Raw genomic sequence first — 12,347 nt, 5'->3', positions numbered from 1 at the left:
CTTTTAAAATATTACATCTTATGACCCAAATATGGTGATGTGTATATATAAAACTTATTCGAAAATGTCAATGTGCCCAATCTAATACGACTTACCACAAATACTTATCTGCTCAGTTGGTGTTCAAAAGAGTGACTTTTTTAGTGTGTGACTGTTACCGAACCGTTCTGAGGTCAGTAATCATGTCTAAACCAGTGTTCGAGGAGGCTACTGCTCTATATTTAGAGAGAACTTACTGGAATGGTTTCCCCACAACCCTCCCAAACTGATTATGAAGCCCAAGCGGCCTGAGAGACAGTGACCCAATTAAACGTGTTACTTACTGTACCCCACATCTGCCATCCCACTAAAAACCACTTGAACACCAGCTGACTCGAAGATGATGTGCAAAAACGGTTATGTTAGTGAGGAAAAGACTACTAAACACAGTTTGGATTTTCTCTTCAGTGCTGTGAGAGGTCAGTGTTTCGTGACTCAAGTTCTGACAGGAAGGATTGAAATATGATTCATCATGTTTCTATAAAGGTCCCGAGCGACCATGAGCTGGTGTAGGTGACACTGAACGCTTGGAGGCTATTTGTGGCCCTTCTGTGACATTTAGAGCGGCTCTCACCGACAGCTGACCGCAGGGGCCTGATCAAAACAAGCAAACCACCCAGAGACCATCACAACATAACGGCCGGACACATAACAGACTCAAGGAAAAGAGATTACATATAGTTCTCCATCAGCTTCTGAACTGGAGTGAGCTTCAGCGATATGACCTCAAATGAGGAGGACACAGATCATGATATTGAACTCTTCGTGAAGGTAAGCATTAGTGACCTGCGGGTCTGAACTCTCTGGCTGTGTTTGTGTGTTGCATACTTAATCAATAGTCAGAAATCAATGCTGGCATTACTTTTAAAAGCTTTCGGACAGTTCTAGCTGTTAAGATGGGCGTTTGACACGGAGAGGGGTTGAAAAATGTTGTGTTTACTATTGATACATGACCTTATTGATGTTTGTTAAGTTGCATAAACAGAGTTAGTGATTCGACTAAATTTTAGTATGATCATTTCACATACTGTGTAACAGACATGTATAATTCACTCACCTTCGATTTGTATGAGTTTCTTTCTTCTGTTGAACACACAAAAAAAGATGTTTTAAACAATGTTTTGTAACCAAACAAAAAATGACTTTACTATGGAAGTCAATGGCTACCGTCAACTGTTGGTTACCAGCATTCTTCAAAATAATTTTTTTTTAGTCCTCTATACAAGAACAAATTGATATAGATTTTTTGGCTAAACTATCCACCAACACTTTAAAAAAATAAATGTTTCAAAAGCAAATGCCCTAAAATAACTTTTCAATTAACATTTGGGTGTTCATGCACCTTTTTTCCCCTTTTTTCCATTATAAAGAACCTTTTGTGCAATGGAAAGATTCTAAGCATGTTAAAGGTCCTTCATGGAACCATAGATAATTAATAAATAAACTTTATTTTCAAAGTTTTGCATGAACAGAAAAATCTAAGAAATCCAATGCACAGAGAGTCATAAAACACTATGACTATCTGTTTGACCAAAAAAATAACTTTAACCCTCTAGAGTCAGAAGTTTTGTCATGCCCTGATATCTGTGCTTTTTTCAGTTTCTTATAAATATCTAAATGGGTAAAGTCTAATCTCACAATATCATTATATTTCATCCCTGCTCTGAATACACTTTCTCCCATGGGAAGGTGGATTGAGGGATGTCAGATTGAAAGATCTTGCATATCACATACTGTAAATATCTCTGCGTGTGAGCAGAACCTCAGCTTTGCATCAGCAATAACTCGGACATTAATTGTCTGAATGCATTTTATCCCAGCATAGTTAAGTGCTAAACAAATTAATTTTAGGTGGCGAGGGTGGTGTCTACCTCATAGTTGTGTTGACAGGTACAGTATGACCCCAAACCCCTTTGCTGTGTGCTATTGGTGCAGGTAATGGAATATCCATGCATAATTCAACTTAAGCACGGATCTGATGTCCAGCTCAGGTTACTGGCCCAGTTTATAAGGATGCCATTGGATAGCTCTATCACCTAATTTCAGATATGGAAATTCGGCACTCAATCCCCATTGGTTGTTTATTGTCTGCTGTTGTACTGAAGATTACAAATCATGCACTAAATGGTGAATGACTTTTTTAGGGGTTTAATAATTTCACATTTGCCCTAACATGCATGTATTTTTCTTTTTTTTTTTAGAAAATGCATGTTTTCTATTTTGATATACTTTGAAATATAATTTATTCCTGTGATGCGCAGCTGAATTTTCAGCATCATTCCTCCAGTGTACATGATCTTCAGAAATCATTATAATATACTGATTTATAATCAGTATTGGAATCTTGTGATACTAACATTTTCAAGATTTAATGACTGTAATATGCTGAATATTTTTTTTACAATTATGCAACAGTATTTTGTATATAAAGCACTCACACACTCGCACTTTAATTTTATATAATTTTCTTGAAATACTTTAAATCTGTTGAGCATGTATGAATAATCTTATATAATATGTAATTTATTCATAATGTTTTCAAGACCTTGCCTACACAATTATTTTTTTTTTTAAATAAAAATGGTGTTGTATTTCTATGATGTGATGTATTGATTTATCAGTTTGTGTTCTTCAGGCTGGCAGTGATGGAAAAAGCATTGGAAACTGTCCTTTTTCTCAAAGGCTTTTCATGATCCTGTGGCTGAAGGGAGTCGTGTTCAACGTCACCACCGTCGACCTGAAAAGGTAACGAATTGCACTTAAAAATATGCTTCTGGCATAGCTTTCAGGTTTATTAGCTTTAGACAGACGTCCCACCCAAATGTCCTGTTTCAACTCCTTTAGAAATACATTAACAAAGCAAAGTAACCCATGCAACCTATGCAAAAATCAAACTCAGATGTTAATGTGCAAAAAAAATCAACAGTTTTCAATTATTCTTCAAGGAAACCAGCTGATCTTCATAATCTTGCTCCCGGGACTCCTCCACCATTCCTTACCTTCAATGGCGAGCTGCGGACGGATATCAACAAAATCGAGGAATTCTTGGACGAGATGCTAGCGCCTCCCAAGTAGGTTGACAGAATGTTCACAGATGAATTAATTTTTTATGTAGGTTAAAAAGCAGACTTTTTTTCATGCATGCCCAAAGGTATCCAAAACTGGCTGCGAAGAACAAGGAGTCCAACACGGCGGGAAACGACATCTTCGCAAAGTTCTCAGCCTACATCAAGAACACAAATCCAGGAGCCAATGCAAGTGAGTTTAACGTCTGCTCTTTGACTTATTAGACAGGTTCAAGGAATATCTACAGCTCTTTATGGATGCTCTGCTGTCAACGGGGAAATATGGAGCCACATGTCATCCAGAGCTCTTTCACATTCTGCTAGGCTTACACAGGGATTGTCTTGACTTAAAGCCGCTGTATTTCTTCAGATAAAAACATTCAGCACAAGCACATATCAAACTTTTGGCTGTGCAGGTCTGGAGAAGGGGCTACTGAAAGCTCTGAAGAATCTGGACAACTTCCTGAACTCCCCTCTGCCGGACGAGATTGATGTCGATAGTACGGTGGAAGAGAAGTGCTCCGACCGCAAGTACTTGGACGGCAATGAATTAACGCTCGCAGACTGCAACCTCCTCCCAAAACTGCACATAGTGAAGGTGACGTACCGCTGGGAGATCTGCTGTGTATAAAATAGTGGCGATTCTTGAAAGGAAAAGTTCCAAAAACATTCATTTTTTATCGCAGTGATTGATTCTTGGGGTGGATTTATTTTTTATAAAAGTCAGTTTCTGTGTAGACACACACCTTTCCAGCTAACAGGGAACGTTCTTACAACTTTCAATGTTTTGTAAAAGTTATAGGATAAAATTATCTTTTAGTAAAGTTAATGGAACTTTCTTATAACGTTATTAAGAGGCTACTTAATATCCCTTCTCATAATGTTGAGAGAAAATGTTTTTAGATTATAAAAATAAACGTTAAAGTTAATAGAATCTTAAATTTAAAAGGAATGTTTTATTAATCTTTAAATAATGTTCTAATTATGGACATTTTAACAGTATTCAAAAAAAGAATGTTGTAAGAAATGTGTTCGCAACTTTTAAATAACATTCGAATCATGACGAGAAATTGGAAATTTGAAGATTTTAAATGTTTCCTGTTATTTGAAGGGAATGATTTCTCAGGGTAGGTTTACATTTTAAAGTACATTTTTGCACAGATACACATTTTAAAGTCTTTTGAACGATCTCTCCACTTCTGGCCATTAAAACAACAACAACGGGGCATGTTGTCACCTCATGGGGTAAATTGTCGAAACAGGATCCTAAAGATTTTTGACACTGATTCAAGATGAAAACCTTTTCTGAAATATGAAATATTACCTAAATTAAAATAAAAAGTAATCGTCCACATAATACCTGCATTTAAAATGTATTAAAGGCAAATTAATGGATAAAGCAAATTTCAATAAATCCTTGCATGTTGCATTTACATTTTTATTTTTGATGAATTGCAACTTGCAGTTAATGAATTGCATAAAAATACAACATATAAAACACGTGATAACTTGCCCCCACCTAACATTTATTAAAAATCTCTTGATTTGTTCAGATTATAAATGAGTAGATTCAGTTGTTGTTTTATTTCCGCATTATTTTTCATCCCACATTCAGATGGTTTGTAATTACAACATTTCAGCACAGACACACACCTTTTGAACATTCCTAGTATTGCCAAGGAGAAACATAAAAGGGGCATTACATCACACTATGTATTAAATAAGGGGTAAGTTGTCACAAAGAGACCCTAGAGTTTATTGAAGAATGCCTTTTCTCAAAAAAAAAAAAAAAAAAAGATTCTACCTAATCTATCAGAAAAAAGTCATATGCTTTTAAAATGTATTATAGCCTAATTAACGGCTAAACTGAAATGGTAAAATGTTGCATAAAATTAAAAACATATAAGCCACATGTAACAACTTGCTCCAATTTAACAACTAAAATCTTTATATTATGATTGGTTTGGATCATTAACTAGCATCATGTTTCTTTCCACATACAGGTGGTTTCTAAGAAGTACCGTAACTTTGAGATCCCATCAGAGTTCAGTGGGGTCTGGAGGTACCTGCAGAACGCCTACGCCAGGGACGAATTCACCAACACCTGTGCGGCAGACAGAGAGATTGAAGTGGCCTATCAGGACGTAGCCAAGAGGCTGGGCCAATGAAAATGCGTGAATCAGTGAATCCAATAATCATATGCAAAACTGCTAAAGTGGGGACCTTTGCCTTGGTGTCAATGTCTCATTTTCCTTCAGCAGTTGTTGAGCAGAACCTGACATGCTTGTGTTTAGGTCTTCACATTCTGTTGCCATTGTGTTCACTGTCTGTAAGTGACATAACCTCTATTAGTGTTGCTTTAAAAAAAACTGTGCCACTGTTTCTCTGCAGCTTTTCAGTGTTGGATTGTGATTCTCCTCATTTAAAGTCCAAATCTTGTTGCATAAAAATTATTTTTTTAATTTTTCTAATGTGCTTCATCTAAGAGCAAGATTTTTAACCCTAGGTTTTGGTTAATGTGTGTTAATCTCCACAGGAGAAAAGAATTAGCTTGTGAACAATTCTATTTAAGCACACAGCCCCACCTAGTGGAGAAAGTAATAAAGCAGAGCTATTTAAATTAGTCTCATTCTGCAGTTTATATAAAGGATATATATATATATATATATATATATATATATATATATATATATATATATATATATATATATATACACACACACACACACACACACACACACACACATAATAGTGCAAAATGTATATATAGTATACAAAAGTAATGATTGTTTCTAAGCCATCACATAAAATAGGCACATGTTTAGGTCTCAGGTATCTTTAGCCCTGTCTGGACTTTTCCTATATTTAAAGTAAACAGCAATATTGTGTCTTATTAATAAAAAATATATATTTTTTTCAATAAGCTTTCAATGTTTCGTTTGTGTTTAATCATGTTTCATACTGAAAGATGAATATTTCAAGTTGAAAAAAAACCTCTCACCTCATCTCATTGATTAGCACAGATAATCGACTCATCTCTCATCAAAGCTCAGATTAAAATTAGGTCACCAAAAAAATGCATTTTTGTTTAATTAATTCTTCTATACAAAATCTGTATTATGTAAAGTTGTCGAAATCGTCGAAGTAGCTGCGGAACTAGTTTTCTGGGCATATTACTCATAGACATATAAATACCTAGACGCCTCATTGGCCGCTCTGTGTTCATCTTCAGGTCTCTCTTCACAGCAGTTCAGTCAGTGTACTGTTTGAGTAAATTAATTACTCCGGGATATTGGTTTGTTTGAACTCAGAGGGAGTGTCAGCCACATTAAAAAAAGTTAACAGCTTAAGTCACTTGTGAATTAATGCTTATTGGAGATGCAAACCGTTTAAAACGATTAAGTTCGATTTTTATGAACTGGTTCAAGAAGATCCAGTTACATCGAATGATTCGTTCGCGAACCGGATATGACAAACTGCTTTGTTTTGATCTCTTTCACAACAGACACGGAAGAGAAGACAATGCTGAATAAAGTCACAGTTTTTGATAATTTTGGACAAAAATGTGTGTGGTAAGTGGGGCGGGGCCGAGAGGCGTGGGAACGAGGAGTGAGGCCATGTAGTGATTGGAGATGAGCTACACCTGCGCCCCACCGCCAGTATCGAGTCCCACGTCTCTCGGCCCCGCCCCACTCGCCACAATGTGTTTTCGATGCTTTAAAATATTCTAACGGACCCTCTGATGTAACATGGACTACTTTGATGATGTTTTTCTTACCTTTCTGGACATGGACAGTAGACCATACACACAGCTTCAATGGAGGGACTGAGAGCTCTCGGACTAAATCTAAAATATCTTAAACTGTGTTCTGAAGATAAATGGAGGTCTAACTCGTTTAGAACGACATGAGGGTGAGTTATTAATGACATAATTTTGATTTTTGGGTGAACTATCCCTTTAACTAATGTTAACAAGCACAACTTTTGATTTAAATAATGCATTAGTAAATGTTGAAATGAACAAGATTAATAAATGCTGTAGAAGGATTGTTCTTGTTTAGATCATGTTAACTAAAGTAGTTAACTAATATTAACTAATGGACCGTTATTACTGATTAAGTTTATTATCACTTGATTTCATTGCTTTTCATAAAACTGTGAACAGATTCTATGTATTCTTTTTTTCTTCCCTTTTAGCCATTTGCAAACAGGACAAGGACAGCCATAAGGAAAGCTGAGGAACGCTGTTCTCTGCATTTCCAAGAGACAAGACTATTCCTCCCTAGACTAGTGTTGTGTTTGTACTAAACCGAGCAGCCCTGAATGAATCGACAGAATGGCCCAGCTCATATTCTAATACTATAGACTGCATTTAAAAATTACGAGTTAATTTGTTTAAAAAGTAATGCTACGGTATTAGTTACTGTCAAAAGTAACTGTGTTACAGTAACGCATTACTAATAATGTAACTGCCCAACACTGGACAACACTTTTAAAGAAAGGGTTCATTGGGGTTCTATAAAGAACCATAGGGTTCTTTACTCAACTTTTATGCTAAAAAGGTTCTATAATGACAAGAAAGAACCCTTTTGGCACAAAGGTTCTTTATTATTCATTCATATATTACATTATTCTGCAACATTTTGTATTTGTTATTAAATTATTGTTTGTAGTAACTTAATATCACATTTTAATCATGCTGATTTTTAGAGAAAAACTGAAATGGCACTCTTCGTGTGTTATTGATTTTAACTAGCCTACATAAAATGATATAAATATATACATTTTCCAACCCCCATATCTTGAATTTTGTGATCATTCACATGGATTCATAAATGCATTTGAATACACCGTATAATGCAGTGAAAGAACGCACTCAAACTGCACACGCGCCACACACACTATGACTAGTGTATCATGTAACTTTACATTAGCCCAGATGCGTGCACTTTTTAGGCACGATTTGTTTAGTTTTTGAATATACTTGATACTGATAAAAGGCACATCATTAAAACAAAAAAATACGATGTCACATATCACACATAAACACGCGTAGAAAACGTAATTAGAACCAGTGTTAATTTTGACAGCAAATTCGGATTTAGTCTTAGTCTTAGTCTTTTGAATAACACACCATTTAGTTTTAGTCACATTTTAGTCATCTGAAATGTTTTAGTCTTAGTCTAGTTTTAGTCGACTAAATATCATAAGAGTTTTAGTCTTAGTCTAGTCTTTAGTCTTTTAGTCTTAGTCTAGTTTTTTTTTTTAGTAGAACAAAGTCAACTTAGTTGACTTGACTAAATGTTTCCATCAGTCTGTTATGGAATGGTATTTATAAAATAAACATAAGGCCTGCTCTCAATGAAAAATATACATGCTCTCTGAAAAAGATATGCATTCGTCCTGAATGATATGCAATGCATATGACATTCTTTCAAGATGAAGTACAGTATTATTGAAATAGACAACCACCTATATTATATTTGTATGTTCATTCTATTTCTTTATTTGTGCTATTTACACAAAGTTTACATTTTTTTTAAAGTTTGTTTTTGTTCATTTAAAATAGCACTGCATAGTCTTCACTGTAAAATAAAATACACAATCAAACCAAAATGTATTCAGACACCTTCAACGTTTCTTACAATATCACAGTTTATTTGCTGTAGTTTAGAAATTGGTAATAAAATATGACAATAACTCAGGGTTAAACTGTGTCAGAACAACAAATTCATCTTGATAATGTCTGACGCAATGGTTAATTTGGTTCAGTCTGTGGTGTGAAAAGGTTGCATTAGCAATTAAAGAAAGAAACACTTAAGCAAAACATGCTCAGGTCCCTAATAATGTTTTTTTTTTTTTTTTTTTTGTCACTAGTAAAACAATATAATCTATTCTATCTGATTTTTGGATTGACTTTGGATAAATTCTTGTTAAAACTACAAAGTAATTCAATCAAGAGCAGTGAGTGATTTACTTTCATTTTCATACATTAAAGACACTGACAGCAGAGCTAGTAAATTAGGCGCGGTCACTTTAAGAGACAAATGCATCCATTATAAAGATAGGCATCCGATTTCTTTCCAACGCTTTACTTTCACTGAAGACATAACTACAGACTTTTTCGAACACACTTTCCAAGACGGCTATTTCGACATATTTAGTATGTATTTGTTGTCGGTACAAAAGCAAGAAGACTTTGAGACGCGTCTCTGCTTGCTCCCTGAACAGCAGAACACCGCGCTGCTGAATTGAGCTCTTTCACTTTTCGCTCTTTTTCTTATGTTTATTTAAAATGCGATTTGTATTTGTTCATTCAGGTGCAGGAGGACGCAAACGTCCTGAAGGAGAGCTCGATTCAGTGTGTGTTGAATGCTCGGAGCATGTTATAAAACGTATTCTTAAAATACACATTTCTGTTTTAATAAATGCTCATATTAAAACATAGCATTACACATAAGTAGGTACAAAAATAATCAGTGATACATTTACGACCCCATAAAAATTTGGGTCGCAAAGGCATTTCAAAAGGTTGCAGTGTAGTTCCCTGTGTAAACAACTAAACTGTTATAAAAACGTCCTCGAAACTGTGCGAATTTCTGCAAACTCATCTTTGTTCTCTTTTCTGTGTAACTGCTGCTTTGTTTAGCTGTTGCGCTTGCATTTGCCGCGGCTTTTTAAAATGGCTCGTCAGCTTCTGCATAGATCAACCTACCCTCAAAGATTCACTCTGATTGGATCTCTTCTCCATTCGTCCCTCCCATATATTTTCGTCTCATTTTTATTCGTTGACTAAAGTGTCAGTTATATTTCGTCACGTTTTTCGTCATCATATCTGACTTTTTATTTAGTTTTTATTTAGTTTTCGTCCGTGAAAAAGGTTAGTTGACGAATATTTTTCGTCATAGTCTTCGTCAACGAAATTAACACTGATTAGAACTAGCTACTAAATTAGTTAAAAATGCCTATCCATAAACAGCCATGATTTGCAAACCGCAAACTCACTCAAATAATTCGCGAACTTGCTCCAAACTTACAAACTGACATAAACGATTCGCGAACCCGCTACGAACTCCCGGACTGATTCAAATGATTCGCGATCCCGCTCCGAACTCCCGAACTGACTCAGATGATTCGCGATCCCCAAACTGACTCAAATGATTCGCGAACCCCAAACTGACTCAAATGATTCGCGAACCTGCTCCAAACTTTTAAACTGACTCAAAATGATTCGCGAACCCGTTCCGAACTCCCGAACTGACTTAAATGATTCGCGAACAACAAACTGACTAAAATGATTCGACAACCTGCTCCAAACTTCCAAACTGACTCAAATGATTTGCGAACCAGCCACGAACTCCCGAACTGACTCAAATGATTCACGCTCCGAACTCCCAAACTGACTCAAATGATTCGCAAACCTGCTTTAAACTCCTAGACTGATTCAAATGATTCGCTAACCCGCTCCGAACTCCCGAAATGAATCAAATGATTCGCAATCCCCGAATTAACTCAAATTACTCGTGATCACGCTCCAAACTCCCAAAATGACTCACATGATTCGTGATCCCGAAACTGACTCATTTTGACCCCAAAATGATCCTGCTGCAAGCTCCCGAACTTATTAAAATGATTTACGCTCCGAACTCCCAAACTGACTCAAATGATTCGCGATGCGAACCCGCTCTAAACTGATAATTTTTTTGCGTTATGTCATTAGTTGTGTCTTAATTTGATTAATAATTATTACACAAATAGTATTTTAAAATTACATTTTTTTATTTTTTATTTTACTCTTTAATTTACTTTTAATTTATTCTTAAATTTTGTCTATTCTGTATTATTCCACCCTTGATATTACATACAGAAAATTACATTACATTAGAGAAAAATCCATGTAAATCCAAAGATTTACCTTATTTAAAATATACAAAAACAATAAAAACAAAAACAAATTTAAAACATTTTATTTAAAGTATTGAGGAAAATACATTAATTAAGAATTGCAAAACAAATGAAACAGCGCAAAAGCAATGATTTTGCAATACATATTTTCCATGGTCATATCTATTAATTTATTTGCAATGCTGCTTTTATTTTGAGTGTCAGTCTATTTTGAGCTTCCAATACCATTTTTCCTTTGCGCTTCACTTTTCTGCACGTCTCTCTTTGTGGCACCGTTTTTGACGTGGGGGCGGAGTCAATGGACGGGGGCGTGTACAACATGCCTCCATGGAAGTGACGTCATCGGCCCGAGACGCAACTCACTGATCCAGGTCCTGTCATGATGAGCAGAGACTTTCGACTGGATCGTTTATTTTTATTCAGTAGCATTTAAACATTCATATTTTGTTTTATTTATTTTATTAACATGTATGTGTATTAGCAGCATTTGAAAGAAGAATCAGAAGTTGTTAACAAGAATCAGAAGTTGTTAACATGAACATCTGCTGTTTATTTCTCTCGATGTGCACACTTTTATAGCATTATGTGTATTGGGATCGCAAATCATTTGAGTCAGTTCGGGAGTTCGTAGCAGGTTCGCGAATCATTTGAGTCAGTTCGGGAGTTCTTAACGGGATCGCAATTCATTTGAATAAGTTCGGGAGTTCGTAGCGGGATCGCGAATCATTTGAGTCAATTTGGGGATCGCGAATCATTTGAATAAGTTCGGGAGTTCGTAGCGGGATCGCGAATCATTTGAGTCAATTTGGGGATCGCGAATCATTTGAATAAGTTCGGGAGTTCGTAGCGGGATCGCGAATCATTTGAGTCAGTTTGGGGATCGCGAATCATTTGAATAAGTTCGGGAGTTCGTAGCGGGATCGCGAATCATTTGAGTCAATTTGGGGATCGCGAATCATTTGAATAAGTTCGGGAGTGCATAGCGGGATCGCGAATCATTTGAGTCATCTGACTCCAGTTTGGGAGTTTGAGCGGGATCGCGAATCATTTGAGTCAGTTCGGGAGTTCGTAGCGGGATCGCGAATCATTTGAGTCATTTTGAGGATCACGAATCATTTGAATCAGTTCGGGAGTTCATAGCGGGATCGCGAATCATTTGAGTCAGTTTGGGTTCGTAAATCATAGCTGTATATGGATAGGCATTTGTAACTAATTTAGTAGCTAGTTATAATTAAATTTTCCACGCTTGCTTAGGTGTGAAATGTGAACTCGTATTTTTTGTTTTAATGATGTGCCTTTTAACAGTATCAAGTATATTCAAAAACTAAACAAATCGTA

General features: G+C 35.9%; 1 protein-coding gene across 1 annotated transcript; it reads left to right on the top strand.

The window, feature by feature from the left end:
- The first annotated feature begins 550 nt into the window (after positions 1 to 550).
- Positions 551 to 5,473, top strand: LOC113117813 (chloride intracellular channel protein 5). Its single transcript, XM_026286743.1, has 6 exons — positions 551 to 810; positions 2,675 to 2,784; positions 2,985 to 3,110; positions 3,191 to 3,297; positions 3,521 to 3,702; positions 5,108 to 5,473. Exons 1-6 carry the CDS (start codon positions 760 to 762, stop codon positions 5,270 to 5,272), a joined length of 741 nt encoding a protein of 246 aa, XP_026142528.1. The 5' UTR covers positions 551 to 759; the 3' UTR covers positions 5,273 to 5,473.
- Positions 5,474 to 12,347: the final 6,874 nt, after the last annotated feature.

Source organism: Carassius auratus, chromosome 17 (assembly GCF_003368295.1).
Source record: "Carassius auratus strain Wakin chromosome 17, ASM336829v1, whole genome shotgun sequence".
Classification (NCBI taxonomy): domain Eukaryota; kingdom Metazoa; phylum Chordata; class Actinopteri; order Cypriniformes; family Cyprinidae; genus Carassius; species Carassius auratus.
The sequence above is the reverse complement of the archived record's forward strand: the minus strand, read 5'-3'. Positions and strand labels throughout refer to the sequence as shown.